Below are 25141 nucleotides of genomic sequence, written 5' to 3'. Positions count from 1 at the left end.
ATTTAACAGTTTAACTTTGTGTTCTTGTTCAGAGCAGAAACACGTCTGTACTCAAGACGAGTTTAAAGCTGTTAGCAGTGACGTAGTGGACATGTAGGCCGTGTCTGCAATCACTCCCTGCTCCCTACATATTGCACTACATAGTGAGTACGCCATTTTGTATCGCTGTCCGAATGTCTAGTGGGAATTATTACACCCTATATAGCGGACTCAAAGTATCCCACAATGCATCGCGAAAAGTAGTGTACAACTGATGGTCACTAACCAAGCAATATTTACCATCATGCATTGCGCTGAGAGAAAAATGGCGGACGAACGCATTATTTGTGTGTTTTTATGAGCTATTTTTAACTTATTTATTCATGTGTGTGTTTATGAGCTGCTGGACACCTGAATCTCCCCTAAGGAATGAATAAGAATAAGTATCTATCTATTTATCCATCGATCTAATCTGACTCGAGAACAAAGTTGTGCCAGTCTGTTTCCACAGGAGGGGGTGTAGTCTGACAATACCAGTGAATTATTGACACTGACAACACATTAATGATTTAGATGACTTGTATAAATGTAAAATCCTTCATCTTTACACTTACAATCTGACGACGTCTCGCTAGATTAGCAAGAGCTGCAAATCTCACTCTTCTTCATCTTGTTTGTTATATTCTTATTCTCCTTCTGATAAAATCATCTGGATGATGGTGAGTAAGAACAGATAAATTATGTTTGGTGGCATTTTGGGGAGCTCTGAGACTCGTATGCAATTGCGAGGTAAATGGGGTCTAACTGTAGCTCTGTGATCGCACGGTACAAGATAAAGATAAAAGATAAAGAGACAAAAGATGTGGCGCGAAAATGGTGTGTATATATACACATACATGTATATAGTATACATATTTTAAATATAAATATAATCGGAATGTACATTAAAATACTTGTGTTTCGACTCAATATTAACGGTATACTTTTTAAATACTCATCTTAATATATATTTAAGTATTTATTATGGATAGTCCACAACTGGAGTTGATGTATGACGTTTCAACTGTGCAACAGCAGTGACATAATTAACGGCGCCTGAGTGTCCGAAAGTGCTTTTTTCTTTCTGCCGATGAGCTCCCCATATAGTCCACTATGTTGGGCTCTCTATGTAGTGACTAGGGAGTAAGGAATGAGTGAGTGATTTCGGACACAGCCGTAGACTACACCAGGGCGCTAACCGGCTGTTTGTTAACTCACTACTTTCAACCACTTCCTCGCTAACGTTACTGTTCAATAGTCCTGCTTCATTAGTGTACAGTAGCTTCATTACTAAATTCATTTTACTTCCAGGTTTAAATAAAGGAGTCCAAGGTGTGCGCTGATATTTTAAAACTAATTCACGCCTTTCCTAGTAGCTTAATGTTAGCCAGGAAGGGGTTGAATGCTAATGCTAGCTGTTGTCTAAGGTAGCTGTGTTCAACTTTGAACTTCAGATTTTCAGTTTTCATGGTGCGTTTAGTTGCTGATCCATCAGGAAGCAGTGAAATCAGAATGATTTGTCCAAAATGGAGGAAGCTATCATAGCATGTAAGCTTGTTAGCTAATGTTCTGTTTTGTTGCAGTAACCATCACATGAGTTGCCTGAGGAGGTCACTGTGGAAACAATTATGGGTGTTATTACTGATGCTCAGTGGAGCTAACATAAGTATAAAGGTATGATAATAACTGATGCACCGGTGGTACCTTGAAGGCTTTACAAGCGTTAGCTAAGTGGGCTAATCAATAACATTAGAGTTAATAGTTTTCACTCGATACAATCGTTAACCTAGATCTTCATAAATGTACCATAGACCACATCAATTGCTCTAAGAACGAAGATTAGCATCATGTTACCATGGAAAAAAACGGTTCTGGTTCAATGACAGGACAAACAGGAAGTTGCACCTGTAATTCACACAAGGTATCTTGGGAGCTGGAAAGAGATGGTTAAAAAATGCTTCACAACAGAGCTGCAGGAAGTAACCGAGTAGCAACCAAGCTGGGCTCACCAGATAGCGTGATGGGCTATTGTGGCTAGGTAGCATGTTAGCATTTACCAAGAATGGTTAGCCAATTAGCCCCACAAGTAGTCACTATGTCAGTAAACATCAAAAGAAAAAGAGGAAGAAGAAGAAGGAGAAGAGACAGATGAAAAGAAGAACCAGAACCAGAACCAGAACCAGTTAATTAATCTGTTCCAGGTTTTCTACAGTCCTCCTCTGATCAGGTCTGAAGCTGCTGTTGGAGAAGTTTTCTGATCTTCATCAGAATCAGTCACAGTGAACGGTTCTGATACAGTCAGTCTTGAGGTCATTATGATATCACTGCAGGCCAGATGAGACCAGTTCAGGTCCAGCTGAGTCCCAGTCCTCGGGTCATCATGATGTCCTCCAGGTCCTGGTCTTCTTGTCGTTCCTGCAGTCTCTGTTCCTCCAGCAGAGACACCAGAGAGTCTCTCTGCTCCACCACCTCCAACATCTCCTCCAGGATCAGACGTTCCTCCACCAGCTGCCACTCCTCCTTCAGGTGGTCTACACAGAGACCGGGACAGTCCAGGACATACCAGGACAGACCAGGGCAGACCAGGACAGACCGGACAGATCAGGATGGACCAGGACAGACCAGGATGGATCGGGACAGACCGGGACAGACAGGAACAGACAGGATTAATATTCATGATACTTGAATGTTTTACATTAAAATTCTGGTCATATTTTACAGTGGTTACCGTCCACGGCCATCCGCTCTCTCAGCTCCTGCTGCAGTCGACTCTGTCGGTCCTCCAACTCCAGCTCCCGAGCACTGAAACACAGCAGAGGGTCTGAGACCTGGATCCAGACTGAAACACAGCAGAGACTCTGAGACCTGGATCCAGACTGAAACACAGCAGAGACTCTGAGACCTGGATCCAGACTGAAACACAGCAGAGACTCTGAGACCTGGATCCAGAGACTCTGAGACCTGGATCCAGAGACTCTGAGACCTGGATCCAGACTATGAAACCTGAACCTGCTGCAGGATTTAAAGATACTCACAATATCATGAGTTCAGATTCATATCGGACCAGAGAATTCTTCTGCTGGACCAACTTGAACCACTGCTGCATCAGAGCTGGATTATCCAGTTTACCCAGTCCTACAGAGACAGAAGATTTAAAGGGTCAGTTCACACAAAATACAAACAGAAAACAACAACAAACATTCTCTTCCGTCCTCTAGAGATCAGTATAGAACAAAATAATGGACTGATGTTTGCTCAGAATCAACATGTTCAATCTGTGTTTGTTTGATGAAGTTCGGATCGTTTGCCATCCTTTCAAACAGACAATAATCTGACCAAACACTTCTGACCAGGCTGCGGCTATTTTCACATCACACATCACACATTACTTACATCCAGGGAACGGACATTGAGATGGTGACATCTTACATGTACCTGGGAGTTCACCTGAACAATAAACTGGACTGGACTCATCACACTGCAGCAACATACAAGAAGGTCAGAGCAGTGGAGTGCAGGGGGCACTCCTAAGGACTGTCTATGACTCTGTGGTGGCATCAGCCATTTTCTATGGAGTAGTCTGCTGGAGCAGCAGCATCTCGGCAGCAGGCAGGAGGAGACTTGAAAAACTTATGAAGAAGGCAGCTCCATCCTGGGTTAGGGGTTAGTGCCAGTGCAGGTGGTGGGAGAGAGCAGGATGATGGACAAGCTGTCATCGCTGCTGGTGAAGGAGTCCCACCCCCTGCAGGTCACTATCACCGCACTGGGCAGCTCCTTCAGCGACAGACTGATACACCCCAAGTGTGTGAAGGAGAGGTACTGCAGGTCCAAGTGTGTGAAGGAGAGGTACCGCAGGTCCAAGTGTGTGAAGGAGAGGTACCGCAGGTCCAAGTGTGTGAAGGAGAGGTACCGCTGGTCCAAGTGTGTGAAGGAGAGGTACCGCAGGTCCAAGTGTGTGAAGGAGAGGTACCGCTGGTCCAAGTGTGTGAAGGAGAGGTACCGCAGGTCCAAGTGTGAAGGAGAGGTACCGCAGGTCCAAGTGTGAAGGAGAGGTACCGCTGGTCCAAGTGTGTGAAGGAGAGGTACCGCAGATCCAAGTGTGTGAAGGAGAGGTATCGCAGGTCCAAGTGTGAAGGAGAGGTACCGCAGGTCCAAGTGTGAAGGAGAGGTACCGCTGGTCCAAGTGTGTGAAGGAGAGGTACCGCAGGTCCAAGTGTGTGAAGGAGAGGTACCGCAGGTCCAAGTGTGTGAAGGAGAGGTACCGCTGGTCCAAGTGTGTGAAGGAGAGGTACCGCAGGTCCAAGTGTGTGAAGGAGAGGTATCACAGGTCCTTCCTGCTGCTGTCAGACTCTGACAGCAGCAGAACCAGCACTGCTCCAGTAGACCTCACTCTGCACTGTTCAATAAAAACTCTACACATAACTCATTTCTCTTTTTTTGCACTAACTGGGCAATTTTCATACTCATATTCATTATTTATTAATAACAATACACTGCCACACTGTTTATAATTACACTGTTTATATTTGTACACATTATGTATATACACGTCTATTTCTATTTCTTACCTTTTTATTATGTTGTTTATTTTTTACTATTGTTATTGTTTATTGTCATATTGAACTGTCCTTTGGCTGCTGTGACACAGAAATTTCCCCGTTTGCGGGACTAATAAAGGAATTCTGATTCTGATTCTGATCCTGCAGTATAATGTAGTTTATATCAGGATATTATAATAAACAACTCCTTTAGACTGCCACGTTAAACTGAGCACATCCAGCTGTTTGATATGAAATCAGCAGGTGAACTCACCTTCCAGGTGAAGCTCCATGTCTTGGCTGTCATTGGAGTCTCCCCAATAATCTGACAGAAACACATCAGTCACATTACTTTACTTCATTAATTTACATTAATGGGGTCAGTGTGTCAGATTTAATCCTTTCTGTACCGTGTGATGCTCTAGAACAAAAATGTGATTGTTCATCTGTGACGTAGTATTGTTAAAAGTTAACAAAAATGTCACAATAATGGTAAACATCTTTCTGTTTGTGTGTCTGATGTCAGTTTAACACATCTGAGACAATCAGTCAATCAATATATTGAATTAGAATCATTGAATTTGTGCTAGGTTACATTTTCTTGTATTCACAACTCTCTTTAGTTCTTTTTTGAATGAAACTGTGATTCCTAAATTTTCTATCATGCTCTGCCTGAAGGTTCAACAGAAAAAATCCGCTTAGTAAAAAACATAGTTTCTTAAAGCTATGGTCTACGATTTGAAAGATTGGTCATTATTATTAACATTATTTAGATGGTGGTTATGACCCAATAGTACGACCTATACAATGTGAAGCGTAAAAGGAACCGAATAAATCCATTCTCTCTAGCGCCTGCAAAACTGAAAAGAAATTGATCAATAGGAGCCATGCGGCCCCCGAGGCTCATGCAGGTTTAGTTTTCAGCCACAATGTGGAAGCGATCGTTATGATTAAAGCTAACAGCAGCATCTGTTAGTCTCTTGGCCCTCAATTACTTTTAGAAGTGGCTAACTTAGCTGTTGATAAATAGTAACTTATTACCTAGCTGTAACGTAACGTAGCTGTAACATGCTAATGACGTTACGCTAGCTTGGCTGTGGACATTGTAATGACTTACAAGATTTACATTAGTTTCAACGTGCATTGTAATAACTTTACCTGTGAATCCGACATCGTTACTCCGCATTCAAACCTGGCGCTATATTTGGTTTCTGCTGGCCGGTTTGTTGCTCTTGTTGCGTGTTGCGGGAGGGGGTGTGTCGCGGGAGGCTCCAAGAGGAGAGCGATACGAGCTTGGAGGGGAGGGATTAAGGAGCACAGAGGGGAGGGGTGTGTGTGTGTGTGGGGGGGGGGGGATGCTTTTTTCAAATCTTTCTCAGATCGTAGACCAGAGCTTTAAGTATTTACATTTAGATATAAACATGATTGAAGTAGCCAGTTTGATGTATGATGTTGATGTATGTGACAGCTGTAGCATAGTTGGCTGTTCTTCTTTCACATGTTGATAGAAGATGATGTCATCAGTATATAGACGTATAGATTGAACAGCAGTGGGCCCAGTATTGAGCCCTGTGGGACACCGACTCTAAAATTTTATTTTTACAATGATATACAAACCTGCACACACTCTTTTCTCTTTAATAAATATGACTTCATACTTTAAATTCAGCTTGGCGCGGCTGTAGCTCAGTGGGTAGAGCAGGTGACCAGTGACCGAACCCCGGCTCCCCTGGGTGGAACCGAGCTACATGCCAAAGTATCCTTGAGCAAGATATTGAAACCCCGAAATTGCTCCTGGCGCGCAGTTGGCACCTTGTGTGGCAGCCTCTGCCGTCAGAGGGCCCTGCGATGAGCTGGCGACTCGTCCAGGGACGAGCAGTAACATCTCCGCGACCCTCACGGATAAAGCGGTCAAGAAAATGAACTGATGAACTTTAAATTCAGTAAGAAAGGCGTCTATGTACAGTATATATGTACAGTATATATGTGTTTCTGTGTGTCTTTACCGGCTTCTCCTCTCAGAGCTTTCTCCACCATCACTCCTCTCTCCTCCAGCTGTCTCTGTTTCTCCTCCACCTGCTGCAGCTGCCTCTGGATCATCTGGAACAAACAGACACAGAATACAGTCTGTCTCACCTGTCTCACCTCACCTGTCTCACCTCGGCTCATGTCGTCAGGACCTTTTATTTCTGGATTTAGTTTATGTAAACTCAGCTTTTACAAACAATCCAAGAGAAATCAACATGAAATCTGATTGGACAGTTTTGGTGAGGTCATCCTGCATGTGAGTCTGAACTGTACTGAACCTGATCAATTTATTGATGATCAGTGATGATCATCAGCATCAGTGCCGACTGAGACTGGACCTCTTGGATTATAAACAAACAGTGTCACATGAGTGACTGACTTACGGTATTTGTTACCATGGTTACCAGGTGAATTGTCAGGTTTCAATTAAATCATGTATTTAATTAGCCTTTAAAAGTCATGTTAAATTTTATACCTCCACAATTTCAAAATCCTGCTGTTTGTCAACTTTATAATCCACCAAAGTTCCCTTGAAACCAGTCAGAGACCCTCTCCTGGTGGTCTCAGACCGCTTAGTTTGACAGGTTTTAAACAATCAATCTGAACAAACAAACCAGAGTTTATCTGAACTAAACTCAACAGATTAGAAGTGACATTTAACATCTCCATCAGTGACTCTGCTCACTGTGACTCTGCTGCCACCTGCTGTAGTGAAGAAGCATTTCAGCTCCTGGTAACTCAAGGTCAAGACGGAAACAAAAGCTGAGAAAACAGAGAACTGTCTCTGTATCCTGTCCTCGGCTAAACTCACCTGAGCTTTGTGGAGTCTCTTCAGCTGCTCCTGTTTGGCTTTCCTTCTGGCAGCTCTCTGAACTCGTCTGGTGATTTTGGCGTCCAGGTCTTCATCCTCATCCTCTCGTCCCCTCTGGAACAAGGTCTCCTTCACACTCAGACTGGACAGCTCCTTCGCCTGGACCAGGACCCCCACCACCTCCGTGGGACACGAGGACTGTCCATCATAGTCCTGGACGGGGACCTTCAGAGAGTGTCTCTGAAACAACAAACATCACAGGAAGTCTGTCTAAGAGTCTGATGATTGGACCCTCGTTATGAACCAGAGGGAGGCTAACAAGTCTGTACCTTGATGGCGTACGCTCGTTTAAAAGCCAGAGCATGAGGAATGTATGCAGGCTGAGAGACACGAAGACAAAAACAGTCAAAGAAAATACAGAACCAGACTGCAAACATCAACAGGTCTCAACTAACATGAGACAACAAGATTCTAACAAGGACACATCCAAGTCCAGTCAGTCAAGACAAGTCCGAATTTGCACCGACTCAATTGGGACTTAACTCCACTGACTTGGGTACTGGGGTATGTCTTAGCTGACCTGGACACATTTTGACTGACTTGGACTTGTATAGACTGACCTCAAAGTTTTCTGAAGTGACCTAAAACTCAACTTAGATTTGTCTCAACAGACTTGAACCTTCTCTCAACAGAGCCAGACTAGACTTGGACTTGGACTTGATGCTGGTATGAGTCTGGACTCACAAGTCTCAAGAGGCTCGAGCCTTAACTGACGTCAGACTTGACAAAAGTCAGTCAAGATAAACCCCAGTCGAATCTTAAATTGACTGAGACAAGTCTAAGTCCATCAAAACAAGTCCAGATCAATTTAGACAAATCCAAGACAAGTCTCAGGACTGTGGAGACAAGCCTCGAGTCACTTGAAACAAGAATAAGACAGTTGAGACAACTCCAAGTTAAGTCTAAAGTCAGTCAGTACGATTTTGATCTTGTCTGACTTGAGACTTGTAAAGACAAAGTCACACAAGACAAAACCCAGACAGGTCTTACACCAGCTGGGACAAGTCCAAGTCAGTTGAGACAAGTCCATAGTCAGTCAATACAAATTTGGACTTGTCTTTACAGAATCGAGACTAGTTGTCTTGACCAACTTGAAACTTATCAACTGACTTGAGACTAGTCGAGACAATGTCCAAGTCAGTCAAGAAAAGAACAAGTTATTTGAGAGAATAACGTGTTAGTCAAGAAAAGTCCACCTCCCAGACAAGTCTGACACCAGCTGGGACAAGTCAAGGTCAGTTGAGACAAGTCCATAGTCAGTCAGTACAAATTTGGACTTTTCTTACCTGAACTGAGACCTGTCAAGACAAACTGAAGTCAAATACCAGAACAAGCTGAGTCTTGGGTAAGTCCATGTAGGTCTTGAGTCAGTCGACACATATCAAGCCTATGTTAGTCAGGTCCAAGTCAGTGGAGACAGGTCTCTCAGTTAATACAAGACAATTCACAAGTTAGCTTAGACAAGTCCAAGTCCAGTCTCACATCCTGTCAAGTTTCAAGTTCTTGAATGCAAGCCCAAGTCAAAACAAGTCTTTGTCGTCTCAGAGTGCTGACTATAAATGTAAAGATTAAAAACATCCTTTCAGTGCCCTAACCTAACCCTAACCCTAATCCAGATGCCAGATAATTAAATATTCTGGGAGTTCATCAGGGTCAAAATACATTGAGTCCCTCAACAATCATGTCCAAGTCCTTAATTTTGTCATTCAAGGCTGATTTGAGTCCAAGTCTCTAGTCTGCAGCTCTGCATCATTCAGATGTTATTTGACTAATAAAAACTCTCTACAGACACAGAATGTAAACCACAACCACCACTTTAAACACAGATTTCCTACAGAACACCGGTTCCTGAATCTATCACAGCTGATACCTCCTGGTTGTCTTCTTTTATTGTGACTCTCTGAATTTCATTGGTGAGGTCAAACAGTTCCGAACGCAGCTGAACAAACACCAGAACAAGACGGTTACTGAAGGGCGTCTACTGACAAGTTTCACATTGTTCAGACCTTTAGTCTTCAGTCCAGGTATTAGTCTGATCCCTGTGATACTGGCCATCATAAAACAGGCTGGAATTGTCTGGTTGTCTGTGTGTCACTGATGACATTGTGTTACTGATGATGTCATGTCACTGATGACATCATGTCACTGATGGCGTGTGAGAGCTGCGGTGTGTTTGAGTCTTACATTGTTTGTGGGCGTCAGTGAACACCTCTGCAGCAGAGTGGATGAGTCCAGATCGGACTCTTCTGTCAGACCTCCTCTCACATCTGAAGACACAGGAAGTACAGTAATTACATCATCATTATGACCTCACTCTGTCTGTATGTATTTCTCTATGACATCATCACCTGTACCTCTCCTCTGATTGGCTGCATCCGTCCTCATCCTCTCTGCTCCTGGAGGTAAAGACCTGCCCCACTTCTTCTTCTTCTCCTTCCTGTTTCCAGAGAACACCGCCTTCCACAGGGCTCTGGCCCCGCCCCCTTCCACCTCCATCTGTCCAGGGGGCGGAGCCTCTCTGAGCCCCTTTAGCTGGAGGAGAGCTCTGCCTCCAAGGCGAGGGGGGGGGCTGTGTGTTCCTCTAAGTCTCCTCCTCCTCACCCTCTCTGACTCTGCCCCCTCCTCCTCTGACTCTGCCCCTATCACCTGCAGGAGGAGGGGCTTTTTCTGTGGCAGGTCAGGGCTGATGTCATCATTAGAGCCCCGCCCTTTAGCAGTAGCAGCTGTTTCCATGACGACGACAGGTGTAAGCTGTGTGGGCGGAGCTGTGTCCCTGTCGTCGTCGGGGGTGGAGTCAGGCGTGGTGACGAAGGAGGCTGTGGAGGGCGTGTTGGCGAGGGGCGGAGTTCTCGAGGGAGCTGTGGAGGAGGTGATGACGGCCAGCAGGCTGGAGTCAGACCTCACAGGTGTTTCACAGCGTGTGATGTCACTTCCTGCTGCTGAGGAGACCAGAGAGAGCTCCTCCTCTGAGGGGGAGAGAGGGGGAGGAGTCAAGAGTGTCAACAGGTAGTAAAAATTACAAAATACTACAAGTACAGGTAAAAAGTCTGTACTGGTAACAGTTCTGTAATCAATATCATAACTCACATACATAAACAGACAAAGTTCTTCACATGAAACTAAAAATGTATTAATTCATCATGTTAGATATTTGTAATGTACTAAGATACTTTTTCACCAGTAATTAGAGTACTTTTACTTTGTTAATTTGACCAAAAGGATGAAAGAAAACAAACTGTATTAAAAAAAAAAGTTGTTAAAATGCTCATTATTTGAAATGTTAATGCAGTGAAGTTGATCTAAATTTGATGTTTTTTAATGGAGTTTGGTTTGTTGGATTCTACCTGTCTCCTCCTCTAACAGGAGCCACAGGCCCGAGTGTCGCTCCATGTCGCAGGGGCTGTACTCCCCCTCTACCAGCAGGGGGAGACACAACACAACACAACATCACATCACAACACATCACAACACAAAGACACAAAACAATGACAGGAAACAGGAAAACTCAGAGACTCACCGTCACTGGACTCCACCTCACTGCCTCCCTCCTCTTCCTCGTCCTCCACCTCACTGCCTCCCTCCTCTTCCTCGTCCTCCACCTCTCCCTCCTCTTCATCTTCCTCCTCCTCCTCCTCCTGGTCGCCTCTCAGGTGGAGCTGCAGAGTTTCCCTCCATGATGCTCTGGCCTCCTCTGATGTCACACGGTGACGACCGCCGCGCTCTTCTTCTTCTTCTTCCTCTTCCTCCATCTCCGACTCTGAACTGAAAACACAAACAGACAAACTGTGAGGTCGCAGAGGTACGGAGGACCAACACTGCCGGAGAAACACATGCATGAAAGATATTACATCACAATGATGAAATATGAAATCATATTTCTGATTAGTTTCCAAAAATGATGACACACAAAGTCATGTTTGATTGAGTTGCGTAATTTTGACAAATGATTTTAAATTCAAAAGTCACAACTTTGACTTAAACGTCATCGACTTATTGTGATATTAACCCGAAAACACAAATGATTTAGAAATTCACACTTTTGAATTATATGTTACCATTAAGATTCTTGAAGTTAAAACTTTGATTTAAAGTTGCTTAAAATAAATACAAAAATAAAAACAATCATAAATTTGTCTTAGAAAGTTATGAAATGTAGTTAATTTAAAACACTTACTAGTTTTAAAATATTATTTAAAATTTTACATTTTGAAATGAATTTAATGGTTTTGAAAAACTTAAATGTCAGTTGCTCAGTTGTGATGTCGCCTCTCATACTTTTGACATAAAAAGTAAGACTTATTCATAATTTTGAATAAAATGCTAAAACGAATTAAGATAAAATACATTTTTAGCAGAAAAAGTCAAAACTTTAATAAACATTTCTAATCTGGACTCAAGTTTTCATTTTGATGTAGAAAAGTCAATTTTGACTTGTTACACTTAAACGCTATTAATTCTAATAATTCTACTTGAATAGTTTTAATTTAACTTTTATGTTTCAATCATAACTTATAACATAACTATTTTATTAAAAGTTAAAATTATTATGTAAGTCAGAAATAATAAAAAAAATCATAAATTCAGCTGAAAACTCAGAATTCTGACCTGATTTTTAACTTAAATTGTACATTTTCGACTTTGTATCTGATGTGTCAACTTTTATTTGTGACTTCAGTCATCCAGCTGGGTCCAGTAGCTCAGTTGGTACAGCGGGCGTCCCATGTGCAGAGGCTCTGTCCTCGCTGCAGCGGCCCGGGGTTTGAGTCCGACCTGAGGCCCTTTATTGCGTGTCACTCCCCCTCTCTCATCCTGTTTCCTGTCACCTCTGAAGCTGTCCCATCAATAAAGCTATAAAAAGGCCAAACAAATACTTGGCCTCTGACCTGGCTCTCTGCTGGACTTTCTCGTCCAGGCTGAGGTTGAACCGGTGCAGCATCTCCTCCGACACCTCCTCCAGCTCCTCGGACTCCTCCAGCAGCTTCGCCTCCACCTTGGTCGAGCTGCGGCGATAGTTCTCCAGCTCGATCCTCTCCGGCGTCGCCACCATCACAGAGATGACTGCAAACACACCCACACAGCCACACACACACACAGACACACACAGAAACACACACACACTAAAGCCCACATTGATTCCAGTTTAAGGAGCGTGCTCAGTGTGAACAGGTATGAGACTTAAAGGACGACGCAGGTGAACAGAACTCACCTGAGGAGCGACGACGGTTGGAGGAGATCAGAGAGTCTGAGTGTGACGGAGCTGAAGCTGCAGACGCCTGTGGAGAAAATAAACACACCCATCCTCACTGATCACACATTAATTATTACATCAACTATAAACACATGATATCATCTGGAGTCATATTAATATATCAGAATGTATCAAACTGTCAACCTGATCAACATGTTCACCTCCAAAGTGTAGAAGAAGGGTTAGGGTTAGGACATCAGATAGAAATATTCCAGTGAAGTACAAGTACTGTAGTCATTGTATTTATTAACATTGAGACAAACATGTTTTCTTACTATTGATGTTCGATGTGAAGCAACTCCGTCAGACGTGGTCGGTCTCCTCCTCACAGTCAGACAAGAGTCAAAGTGCTGAAGACAGTAAAACCTCCCTGACACACAGAACAACATGAGGACAGTCACTTCTTACAGTGTGTTACTGTGTGTTACTGTGTGTGTGTGTTACTGTGTGTGTGTGTTACTGTGTGTGTGTGTTACTGTGTGTGTGTGTGTGTGTCATCAGTCGAAATGACTCCCGCCTCAAACTTGAACTGTGGTCATGTGACCTCTGCGCTCTGATTGGCAGCTGGAGGTCATGTTTGTCCTGAAGCTCAAACACACAATATAAGCTTTGTGGCACCAACACACACACACACACACACACACACACACACACACACACCCCACACACACACACACAATGACAGAGGTCACATGACAGCATCATGTGGTTAACCAATGAAGTGTGGTGATCAGAGTGACATCACACTGATGGTCCACCTGTTCTGTCTCTCTATTGGTCGGTTTGACTGTTGCTGTTCAGATCAATGAAAACTTCCTCTGGTGCTTCGTCCAGTACCAGAACCATCACATCAGAATGGGCCACTGGATCAGACATAAACAGGTTAAAGTGCGTCACACAGGTGAGACTTCCTGTCTCCTCTCACACACAGGAAGTCACATCTGACCTCTGACCTCTGCTCAGGTTCACGGTGACGTGTTGCACCAGAGAAACGTTTATACATCTAAAATAATTTACCTGTGAGGGAGTTATTATTGTGAAGTACTGTATGAAGTACTGCATGAAGTACTGTATGAAGTACTGCATGAAGTACTGTATGGAGTACTGCATGAAGTACTGCATGAAGTATTGCATGAAGTACTGTATGGAGTACTGCATGAAGTACTGTATGGAGTACTGCATGAAGTACTGTATGAAGTACTGCATGAAGTATTGCACGAAGTACTGTATGAAGTACTGCATGAAGTACTGCATGAAGTACTGTATGAAATACTGCATGGAGTACTGTATGAAGTACTGTATGAAGTACTGCATGAAGTACTGCATGGAGTACTGTATGAAGTACTGCATGAAGTACTGCATGGAGTACTGTATGAAGTACTGTATGAAGTACTGCATGAAGTACTGCATGGAGTACTGTATGAAGTACTGCATGAAGTACTGCATGGAGTACTGCATGAAATACTGCATGTACAGTAAATATATGTGGAATAGTATAGCTGTGACTGAGCCTCGTCCACCAGAGAAACTGGAGAGGGTGAAGCTAACAGGCGCTAACATTAGCCGTGCTATAACTGTTGGACATGGTTCTGTGGGCCCAGTTTAATGTACAACAGAAGTGGACACATGATGTGTAGCAGTGGCTCAGCCAAGGGCTCATTAAACAGCCCGACTCAAATATGTGTGATTCATCACGGTGGAGAACATAAAGAAGCTTTATGGAGTGAATGTATGAACAGAGACATCATGAGTTCAGGATCCTCAGGACACAAACATTAATAAACAGTCATGTGTGTGTGTGTGTCTCTAACATCTGAATTTGCTGCTCAAAATAAAACTGAGAAATATGATTCTGTTGTTTTCTTGTGTTTTAACTGCAGACTGATGTTCAGATACTCTGCAGGATCATTTATGTGTTTTAACGCCTCCGACCAGTCAACTAACAGTCACCAGACACCAGTCCAGACTCCTGCAGGACTCTCACTGCGCCGACAGTCTGATTCCAGTCAGAAATGCTCCGTCTTCACTTACGTTCAGACCAAACGTGAGGCAAACTTTTCACATGTTCAGATGTAAAGTCAATGCAAACACCAAAACACAGAATCTGTATCATTTGCACATTCGCAGGAATTGAAAATATTCTACTTTCAGTGAAAAATGTGGATGACGCATGGCTTCAGAGTCGGGGCAGATCCAGACCCCTGGAGGAATAAACACCTGGAGTCTCATCAGATTCTGTTCTGATCCGACGGGAGGAGAGCTCAGATATTACTTGGTAACTTGTGGGATTAAAAAGTGGATTTATCTTCACTCCTGTTTATCAGCCTGACTGCAGCAGTGATCCGGAGGTGACCTCCAGGTTCTGTTCTGTTGACTGCTGACTGGAGCTGGAGGGGAAATGGACTTTACTTCATGAACGTAACGTTACAGAGAGGAGAGAGAGAACCAGAACCAGAACCAGAGTCATTGAGCTTCACCTCAGTGATGATGATGATGATGATGATGATGATGAAGAAACACTCACCGCTGCGCTGGTCGAAGGCGTAAGCAGCCAGTCTGAGAGTGCTGCTGCAGCTGAAACACTGGAAACAACTGCGATGGAAGAAGAAACCCTCGGCACTGAGACGCTCCATCAGGTACACCCTCCTCTGACAGAAGAAACAGGCTGAGGACTGAGAGACAGACAGGTACTGAGAGACAGACAGGTTCACCCTCCTCTGACAGAAGAAACAGGCTGAGGACTGAGAGACAGACAGGCAGTGACATCAGCATCATGTGACCTATGAGGTGAACGAATCCGATTCTTACCGAAGTCACTTCCTCCTGACTCTGAATCTGATTGGTGATCTGCTCAGCCAATGAGCTCACTCCACCGGTGTACATCTGAAGACACTGTGATCAGACAGACAGGCAGTCAGACAGGCAGAGAGACAGGCAGAGAGACAGGCAGAGAGACAGTCAGAGAGACAGTCAGACAGACAGGTTACTGGTTCAGTACAGGTCTGTCAGTGGTCTTACAGCAGAGACTCATGGGTAATGAAGTTCTCACAGCTTCATATATTCTGTCCAGTAGAACTGAATCATCAGTTTCTCACAGTTTAGTCGAATCAAAGCAACGCGTTCATTAACAGAACTACAACAGAACTACTAACAGAACTAACAGAACTAACAGAACTAACAGAACTCCACAGAAGTACAACAGAACTACTAACAGAACTAACAGAACTCCACAGAACTACAACAGAACTAACAGAACTCCACAGAACTACTTACAGAACTAACAGAACTCCACAGAAGTACAACAGAACTACTAACAGAACTACAACAGAACTCTAGGAGACTGAGGGGAAGTCCTGCTGAGTCAGCAGACGGCTGCAGGCTGATCTGTCGTCAATAGAGACTATTCATGAAGGACAATCAGTTATTGATCTGATCACATGAAGCCTGAGGAGGAAACCACTGCAGTCACATGAACACACTGACACAGATACCCATAATGCACTGCAGTTACATGAACACACAGACACAGATACCCAGAATGCACTGCAGTCACATCAACACAATAGCTGTGTCCCAATTCAGGGGCTGTATCCTTCGAAAGCCGCGTCAACCGTTTTTAAATGGGACGGTCTCGCCTTCGGAGTATTTTCTGGTTGCGTCACCAGATGTTCCCGCCCTTACCCTTACGTCACGCTTTCTGCCGCCCAGGCCCGCGAAAGTGAAAATACGAGTAGAGTTTGACTGAAAAAAGTTGGAGGTTTTACGGTCCCTTGAAGTTTAGCATATCTGGTGTTGGATGTTCAAATGAGTAAAAACCGAGTATAAACCCAATTCCTACATTTAAATGTCAGATCTGCGCCACTTGATGTCGCCATTTTCTTTCTTTCTTTCTTCGTTTTCGGGACTGAGCAGCGGGGCGCAAAGAATCTTGGGATATGGGAGACCGCGAAGGATAGTAGCGGTGCGTCCTCCAAAAAGAGGGAAAAGAAGGCTGCATTTGAAGGAGCCTTCGAATTTGGACAGCCTTCGCACGGCATTGTGACGTAATGGCCTTCAAATGCGCCCTACGAAGGATGCAGCCCCTGAATTGAGACACAGCTACAGACTCCTCACTGACTCTAGGTCACAGACACAGATACCCAGAATGCACTGCAGCTGTACCTGCTCGTCCTCGCTAACGGCAGACTGAGACTTGATCTTCTCTTTGAACCGAAAACTCATCTGTTCCTGCTGAAGAGTCCGTTTCCTCTGATGAGCCGTTTCCACGGAGACAGACAGGACACACCCACATTTACTCAAATACTCGAGTACTACTTTAAAAATACTTTCAATGTTCAACTTCACTACATGTCAGAGGGAAGTATTTACTGCTCTACAGTTATTCATCACATGTGAAGTGACACGTGATCCGGACTGATTTCACTCCTGAACTCCAGTTCGGTTCTGTTCACGTCGGCTAGGCCCACAATCAGGATTACACATGTGAAATACAAGCGTTCATGCTGTGTGTGACCGGCTTCACCTGTGGATCAGGACTCAGACTGAACTGAGTAAGTTCCACATTGGAGGTGACTGACAGTCATTAAAACAAGAGGAGGAGACAAGGAAAGGAATCAAGGAGATGAGGAGGCACAAAATGGAGACATTAAAGATCCTGAGTCTCCTCCTGCGTGTTGTTTCCTTCTTTTAAAGGGAAACTATGTATTGGTGGGGTCGACTTCACTGGGACTAACTGGGTGGTTTCTACTGGTCTCTGCTGGTCTCGACTGGTCTCGACTGGTCTCTGTTGGACTCTACTGGTCTCTACTGATCTTGACTGGTCTGTTGGACTCTACTGGTCTCTACTGGTCTCGACTAGTCTCGACTAGTCTCTGTTGGACTCTGCTGGTCTCTGCTGGTCTTGACTGGTTTCTGCTGGACTCTACTGGTCTCTGTTGGACTCTACTGGTCTCTACTGATCTTGACTGGTCTCTGTTGGACTCTACTGGTCTCTACTGATCTTGACTGGTCTCTGTTGGACTCTACTGGTCTCTGTTGGACTCTACTGGTCTCTACTGATCTTGACTGGTCTCTGTTGGACTCTACTGGTCTCTACTGGTCTCGACTAGTCTCTGTTGGACTCTGCTGGTCTCTGCTGGTCTTGACTGGTTTCTGCTGGTCTCTACGGGTCTCTGCTGGTCTCAACTGTTCTCTACCAGTTTCTACTGGTCTCTACTAGTCTCGACTGACTCCCAGTGTTTACCGGCCTCCATGAAGACATGTGTGTTGGAGCTGCAGCCGGATGACAGTCTGGAGACTGGGGGGGAGGAGGGAGGCTGGACAACAGCTCCCCCTGCTGGTTGACACACAGAGTCACAGTCAGACACACATCGTTCATTAATTATTATTATTAATGAGACTGAATCATGTTTGTGATTTATAATGAAGCACAGATTTCATTTGATGGATATTAAAATTCTGTCTTTGATTGTTTTGTTTGTTTTAAATAGAAGCTGTAACTGATATTAAAAATGTTTTTCTCTGATCACTTTCATTTTATTTTTACAATCTTTAAGTTTTCACACTGACAGACTGTCAGTGTGTTAAACCCAACAACACACCAATAAATTAAATCAAATTTTAAACATTTTTGAAGAGTCCCATCTGGACACAAATCTGTTTTCTTGAAATAAACTTTATTCTATTGTATCTCCATCAGCTGCAGACATCACCTGTCCTGGAGCTGGTTCTCATAATCATGTGACCTGATCAGACGGCGTTGTCTCAATAACTTTGTCATTTTAATCATTTCAATCTTATTTTCTGTTCCAGGACGACCTGTGCGTTTTACAGCAGAGTTTATTGATTTGAACTGTGCTTTTCGATAAACCATTAATCAATAAATGACCTCTGACATCAGCTGACCGCCTGTAGGACTCTGTTCTCGCCCTGGGTTAGGGTTAAGATAACTGGGTAGACCTCCAACCAATCAGAACGATGAACTGGTGACGTAGCTCTTAGCGACATGTGCAAGTTGGAGTGATGCTCGATCTGTTTACGAGCAGAACAACGATCTGGTTCTACAGCTACAGTCCAGTAAAATACAGTCGATCTGAGTCTCATGAGCCTGGATGAACCTGCAGACTGGACCCTATTGATCAATCTACAACCAATCAGAGCAGCGAAACGTGTGACGTGTGACACTCCCAACCACATAATCCAAAAACTGTTGTGATTGGCTCAATAGGGACAGAGTTGGATGTGGAGCGGGCCAGATCTGACCTCACCTGTCGACGTAAAGCTGCCGCAGCAGAAGCAGGAGGAGTCCTGCAGGAGGCCGAGTTCTCGTCCAGCTTTGCCTGCAGCTGATTGGCCATCAGACGTACTCTAGAGTGACTGGACCTGCCCACAAATGCCTCATCACACACCTGGCTGTCGCCGTCACCGTTCTGGAAACAGGAAGTTGATTGGAACAGAAAACATGAAACCAAAGAGTGAAAGGACTTTCTGCTGCTGTGTGAACACCGACCTGCTGCAGCTCTCGACTCGTCTTCCTCCGTTTACCACGAGCTTCTTTCTGCTCCTGTTCAGACAGTGATGGGTTAAAGACAGAAGCATAAAGACACAATCATAAATCATAAAGACACAATCATGAAACAACAATCATAATAATTATTAGGAGCTGCGGGACCTTCGGGTTTCTCTTCCTGGACGGACTGAGTCCCAGTCTGCTGAGGAGGGAGGCTGGAGTGATGAGAGCTGTTCTCAGGTCAGAACTCTGACTCAGACAAGCTGAAACATCCAGAGACACGTCAGCTCAGTGGTTTGTGGGTTAAACAGTCACGCTTTATGTCATGAAATGTCTTCAGTGTCTCACTAGCAGGTGGCGGCGTGTCTCGAAGCAGCTGGTGGAACTGACTCAGGTACATCACCATCGACAGAGAGTCCGGTTCTCCAACTGACGACATTTCTTCAACCGTCATCAAAGGAGAAATCCCAAACTCTTGTTCAGCCACATCAAAGCCGAGCCAAGTGTTTTCTTCCACCAGCGACTCATCCAGAGAGTCAAAGTCTCTGAGGACAGACAGGAAGACAAGAAGTGAGTAAGACAGGAAGTCTGGACAGAAAGGAAGTCAGGACAGACAGGAAGTCAGGATGACAGGAGGAAGACAGGATCACAGGAAGACAAGAGAAAGGAAGACAAGACAAATGGAGGTCAGGACAACATTAAATCAGGAGGACAGGAAGTCAAATTTTAGAGAGCAATGAACATTATAAAAAATGTGTCCTGTTTTATTGTGTGAATTATTTTTGTGATCAGCTGATTGTTGTTGTGCGTTTACATGACGTCGGGTCGATATCGATGAATCAGAGCACACAGAGCGAGGCCGCTCTTCCAGGAAGTAGTCAGGTCCGTAACTGACACGCCACGGTAACCACGAGTCTGCTCCTGACACCAAGTCAGCAGCTGATTGGACTGAGAGGACGCATCTGTCAGAGAGGACGAGACAGAGACCAACCACATCAGAGAGGACGAGACAGAAACCAATCACATCAGAGAGGACGAGACAGAAACCAATCACATCAGAGAGGACAGGACAGTGACCAATCACATCAGAGAGGACAGGACAGTGACCAATCACATCAGAGGACGAGACAGAAACCAATCACATCAGAGAGGACGAGACAGAATCCAATCACATCAGAGAGGACAGGACAGACACCAATCACATCAGAGAGGACAGGACAGAATCCAATCACATCATTGAGGACGAGACAGAATCCAACCACATCAGAGAGGACGAGACAGAGACTAATCACATCAGAGAGGACGAGACAGAATCCAACCACATCAGAGAGGACGAGACAGAATCCAACCACATCAGAGAGGACGAGACAGAATCCAACCACATCAGAGAGGACGAGACAGTGACCAATCACATCAGAGAGGACGAGACAGACACCAATCACATCAGAGAGGACAGGACAGAATCCAATCACATCATTGAGGACGAGACAGAATCCAACCACATCAGAGAGGACGAGACAGAATCCAACCACATCAGAGAGGACAGGACAGAATCCAACCACATCAGAGAGGACAGGACAGAATCCAACCACATCAGAGAGGACAGGACAGAATCCAATCACATCAGAGAGGACGAGACAGAATCCAACCACATCAGAGAGGACAGGACAGAATCCAACCACATCAGAGAGGACAGGACAGAATCCAATCACATCAGAGAGGACGAGACAGAATCCAATCACATCATTGAGGACGAGACAGAATCCAACCACATCAGAGAGGACGAGACAGAATCCAACCACATCAGAGAGGACAGGACAGAATCCAACCACATCAGAGAGGACAGGACAGAATCCAACCACATCAGAGAGGACAGGACAGAATCCAATCACATCAGAGAGGACGAGACAGAATCCAACCACATCAGAGAGGACAGGACAGAATCCAACCACATCAGAGAGGACAGGACAGAATCCAATCACATCAGAGAGGACGAGACAGAATCCAACCACATCAGAGAGGACGAGACAGAGACCAATCACATCATTGAGGACGAGACCAAGACCAATCACATCAGAGAGGACGAGACAAAAACCAACCACGTCAGAGAGGACGAGACAGAAACCAATCACATCATTGAGGACGAGACCAAGACCAATCACATCAGAGAGGACGAGACAAAAACCAACCACATCAGAGAGGACGAGACTGAACTCACCTTCTCTGAGGATTCTGGGTGACGGCAGACGGATGATGTCACAGTCTGTGTTTAGACCTGCCTCCTCACCTGTGTCCACCAGGTGTCTCACCTGAAGAAGAACATAAATGAAGTGTTGAACAGCGATGTCTCCGGGGCTGTATGAACGAGCTGATACCAATGATTGTACCTGTGCAGGTGTGATGAGCAGACGGTTGATGTTCAGGTATCTGGTTGTTGGATCGACTGTAAACACACCAAAGTTCTTTTGAAGGTTCTCTGGAGTCGTCTGAGGGAGGAGCCGGTATATACTCTCTCTGAGAGACAGACAGGAGGAGAGACAGACAGGAGGAGAGACAGACAGGAAGAGAGACAGACAGGAGGAGAGACAGACAGGAAGAGAGACAGATAGGAAGAGAGACGGACAGGAGGAGAGACAGACAGGAGGAGAGACAGACAGGAGGAGAGACAGACAGGAAGAGAGACAGACAGGAAGAGAGACAGACAGGAGGAGAGACAGGCAGGAAGAGAGACAGACAGGAGGAGAGACAGATAGGAAGAGAGACAGACAGGAAGAGGGACAGACAGGAGGAGAGACAGACAGGAAGAGAGACAGACAGGAGGAGAGACAGACAGGAGGAGAGACAGACAGGAAGAGAGACAGACAGGAGGAGAGACAGACAGGAAGAGAGACAGACAGGAGGAGAGACAGACAGGAAGAGAGACAGACAGGAAGAGAGACAGACAGGAGGAGAGACAGACAGGAAGAGAGACAGACAGGAGGAGAGACAGACAGGAGGAGAGACAGACAGGAAGAGAGACAGACAGGAGGAGAGACAGACAGGAGGAGAGACAGATAGGAAGAGAGACGGACAGGAGGAGAGACAGACAGGAGGAGAGACAGGCAGGAAGAGAGACAGACAGGAGGAGAGACAGATAGGAAGAGAGACAGACAGGAAGAGAGACAGACAGGAGGAGAGACAGACAGTAAGAGAGACAGACAGGAAGAGAGACAGACAGGAAGAGAGACAGACAGGAGGAGAGACAGACAGGAAGAGAGACAGATAGGAAGAGAGACAGACAGGAGGAGAGACAGACAGGAGGAGAGACAGACAGTAAGAGAGACAGACAGGAGGAGAGACAGACAGGAGGAGAGACAGACAGGAGGAGAGACAGACAGTAAGAGAGACAGACAGGAGGAGAGACAGATAGGAAGAGAGACAGACAGGAGGAGAGACAGACAGGAAGAGAGACAGACAGGAAGAGAGACAGACAGGAGGAGAGACAGACAGTAAGAGAGACAGACAGGAGGAGAGACAGACAGTAAGAGAGACAGACAGGAGGAGAGACAGACAGGAGGAGAGACAGGTGATGTATGACAGTATACCGACCTCTCTGCCAGGACGTCCAGAGGACTTCCTCCTTGAGACCAGCTCCTGATCATCCAGGCTGCATCGAGAGCTGCCAGGAAACCTCGAGCTATCCCTGTTCCCATTGGCCAGAAGGGCTGCAGACAGACAGGAGGACAGGCAGGAGGGAGGACAGACAGGAGGACAGGAGGACAGACAGGAAGACAGACAGTCATCATCATCACCTCTGTCTGATTTAGGAGGTTAAATATTAACTGATGAGTTACTGATCATGAATTGATGAGTTATTGATCAGTGGACAGATGAAGCTACAGCAGCCCTACTGGACTGTTTTGAGTGCACAGACAGACAAATGTTCGGAGACGCTGTCACTCAGGAGAACAACATCAGTCTGGAGGAATATACATCTTCAGTGACATCATAGATCAGCAGATGTGTTGATGAACCTGAAGGTCTGGATGACCTCAACACCAACAGCACTAAAGATATGTGGCAGCAGGCTACAAAACCAGGAGCGCCCCCATCAGGTGTGAGGCCACGCTGTCAGATGAGCTGAACACATCAAAGATAACATCCCTGACAGCCTGGACCCTCGCCAGCCTGGACCCTCACCAGTCTGGACCTTCACCAGCCTGGACCCTCACCAGCCTGGACCCTCACCAGTCTGGACCCTCACCAGTCTGGACCCTCACCAGTCTGGACCCTCACCAGCCTGGACCCTCACCAGTCTGGACCCTCACCAGTCTGGACCCTCACCAGCCTGGACCCTCACCAGTCTGGACCCTCACCAGTCTGGACCTTCACCAGCCTGGACCCTCACCAGTCTGGACCCTCAACAGCCTGGACCCTCACCAGTCTGGACCCTCACCAGTCTGGACCCTCAACAGCCTGTCTCACCTCAAGCAGACTGTCTGTTTCACCCTCAGCAAAGACCTGTCTCACCTCCAGCAGACTGTCTCCCACCAGTGCGACCAGCAGCTGGTGTCCGTGGCGTTGGCGAACCATGGCGGCGTTCTCTGATGCGTACATGCAGGTGAAGTCGAACATAGCGACGTCCGGCTGGCCGTAGTGATTCATGGCGAAGTCCAGAGATGGCAGCTGATGATTGGTGGAGAAGTTGGCCGCCTCTTGAGCGTTTGTCTGCAATGCATTCTGGTCCACATTCCCTCGAGAGAGAAGCAGCTCGGTGTCTGTGAAGTCCTGCAGGGAGAACAGATATCAGTCTGGTCTGAGATGGACTGTGTGGTTCTGATGTGTCCAGGTGTGAACTTACCTGTAAAATGACTCCTTTCTCCAACAGACTCTGTTTCTTTGCCGTCATCACAAAGTAGTGAGTAGCATCTTTGTAGTACACAATGTTCTCCAGGTCGATCCCTGACAGAGAACGTGATGAGGTCAGGTCCGCTCATTAACAGTCTCATAACGACTTCATTAAATGTTCCTACCTGTTTCCTGTCGTAGCTCCTGGAAGAACCTCTGGTTGAAGATAAAAGCTACTCCGCTGATCTCCTCCACTTTGGCCTCAGCTGTCGTGTTCCTGTTCTTAAAGTTGGCTGTGATGGCGATCGCCAGCTTCCCTCTGAACTCTTTGCGCCTGAAACCTGTTAGACTGTTAGCATGTTTACTGATGTCTGCCAATCATGATGTAGCTAACTGTTAGCATGTTTACTGATGTCTGCCAATCATGATGTAGCTAACTGTTAGCATGTTAGCAAGCTCACACATATCACTTCAGTCTTAAGGAAACCTCAGATCTGGTTTAATTCAACTCTGCATCTTCAGACTCGACTCAACTTTAATCAGACTCAGCTGTAATCTGTTACTTCAGTCTGGAGGAGCACTCAGGTGTCCAGTCTCTGATCAGACTGAACTGGACTTTGACAGATTCTGTCTTGTACCTGGCAGCGTGTTCCTGCGTCCGTCGGCTCCGATGATGACATCAAATTCCAGCTGATTGACAGGATGAGGCTTTGGTTTCACCTCCATCCTCCAGCCCACCCCTGCAGGTACACAGGTGGAGAGACAGGTACACAGGTGGAGAGACAGGTAGACAGGTGGAGAGACAGGTGGTGAGACAAGTAGACAGATAGGTACACAGGTGGAGAGACAGGTACACAGGTAGGATCATTAGTAAATTGAAATAACTTCAAATGTTTTAATGTTTGTAAAAATCTGCTGCCTCCTCGTTCTCACTCTGTCTGAGCTGATCCTCCGGCGGCTCCACCAGGTTTTTAAACTCCACGTTGACATGGACCTCCACCCCCAGCAGTAAGGCCACCTTCAGCAGGACTAGCTGCAGCTGACGGATACCTGCAGACAGGAAACAGGTGGTGCTGACTGGAGGATCCAGCTGTTCGGATCAG

The 25141-nt window shown here is 45.6% G+C and overlaps 1 protein-coding gene across 1 annotated transcript in view; it reads right to left on the bottom strand.

Annotated features, from left to right (window-relative positions):
* Positions 1–2364: 2364 nt before the first annotated feature.
* Positions 2365–25141, bottom strand: part of LOC141008191 (protein-methionine sulfoxide oxidase mical3b-like) — a 23396-nt gene continuing 619 nt past the window's right edge. The window contains exons 3-34 of the mRNA XM_073480439.1: positions 24972–25088; positions 24677–24778; positions 24224–24379; positions 24052–24152; positions 23721–23978; positions 22800–22915; positions 21599–21725; positions 21430–21520; positions 20026–20173; positions 19560–19756; positions 19374–19474; positions 19197–19265; positions 18970–19131; positions 16865–16951; positions 15228–15393; positions 12979–13073; positions 12662–12728; positions 12339–12513; positions 11240–11270; positions 11075–11192; positions 10800–10868; positions 10088–10421; positions 9870–10000; positions 9640–9722; positions 9326–9394; positions 7725–7775; positions 7396–7635; positions 6563–6656; positions 4831–4881; positions 3054–3153; positions 2747–2820; positions 2365–2549 (exon numbers count right to left, since the gene is read on the bottom strand). Coding sequence (XP_073336540.1) covers positions 2365–2549; positions 2747–2820; positions 3054–3153; positions 4831–4881; positions 6563–6656; positions 7396–7635; positions 7725–7775; positions 9326–9394; positions 9640–9722; positions 9870–10000; positions 10088–10421; positions 10800–10868; positions 11075–11192; positions 11240–11270; positions 12339–12513; positions 12662–12728; positions 12979–13073; positions 15228–15393; positions 16865–16951; positions 18970–19131; positions 19197–19265; positions 19374–19474; positions 19560–19756; positions 20026–20173; positions 21430–21520; positions 21599–21725; positions 22800–22915; positions 23721–23978; positions 24052–24152; positions 24224–24379; positions 24677–24778; positions 24972–25088 — 3965 coding nt within the window. The remainder of the gene's footprint in view (positions 2550–2746; positions 2821–3053; positions 3154–4830; positions 4882–6562; positions 6657–7395; positions 7636–7724; positions 7776–9325; positions 9395–9639; positions 9723–9869; positions 10001–10087; positions 10422–10799; positions 10869–11074; positions 11193–11239; positions 11271–12338; positions 12514–12661; positions 12729–12978; positions 13074–15227; positions 15394–16864; positions 16952–18969; positions 19132–19196; positions 19266–19373; positions 19475–19559; positions 19757–20025; positions 20174–21429; positions 21521–21598; positions 21726–22799; positions 22916–23720; positions 23979–24051; positions 24153–24223; positions 24380–24676; positions 24779–24971; positions 25089–25141) is intronic.

Source organism: Pagrus major, chromosome 14 (genome assembly GCF_040436345.1).
Source record: "Pagrus major chromosome 14, Pma_NU_1.0".
Lineage (NCBI taxonomy): Eukaryota > Metazoa > Chordata > Actinopteri > Spariformes > Sparidae > Pagrus > Pagrus major.
Note: the sequence above shows the minus strand (reverse complement) of the source record. Positions and strands in the feature narration are given on the sequence as shown.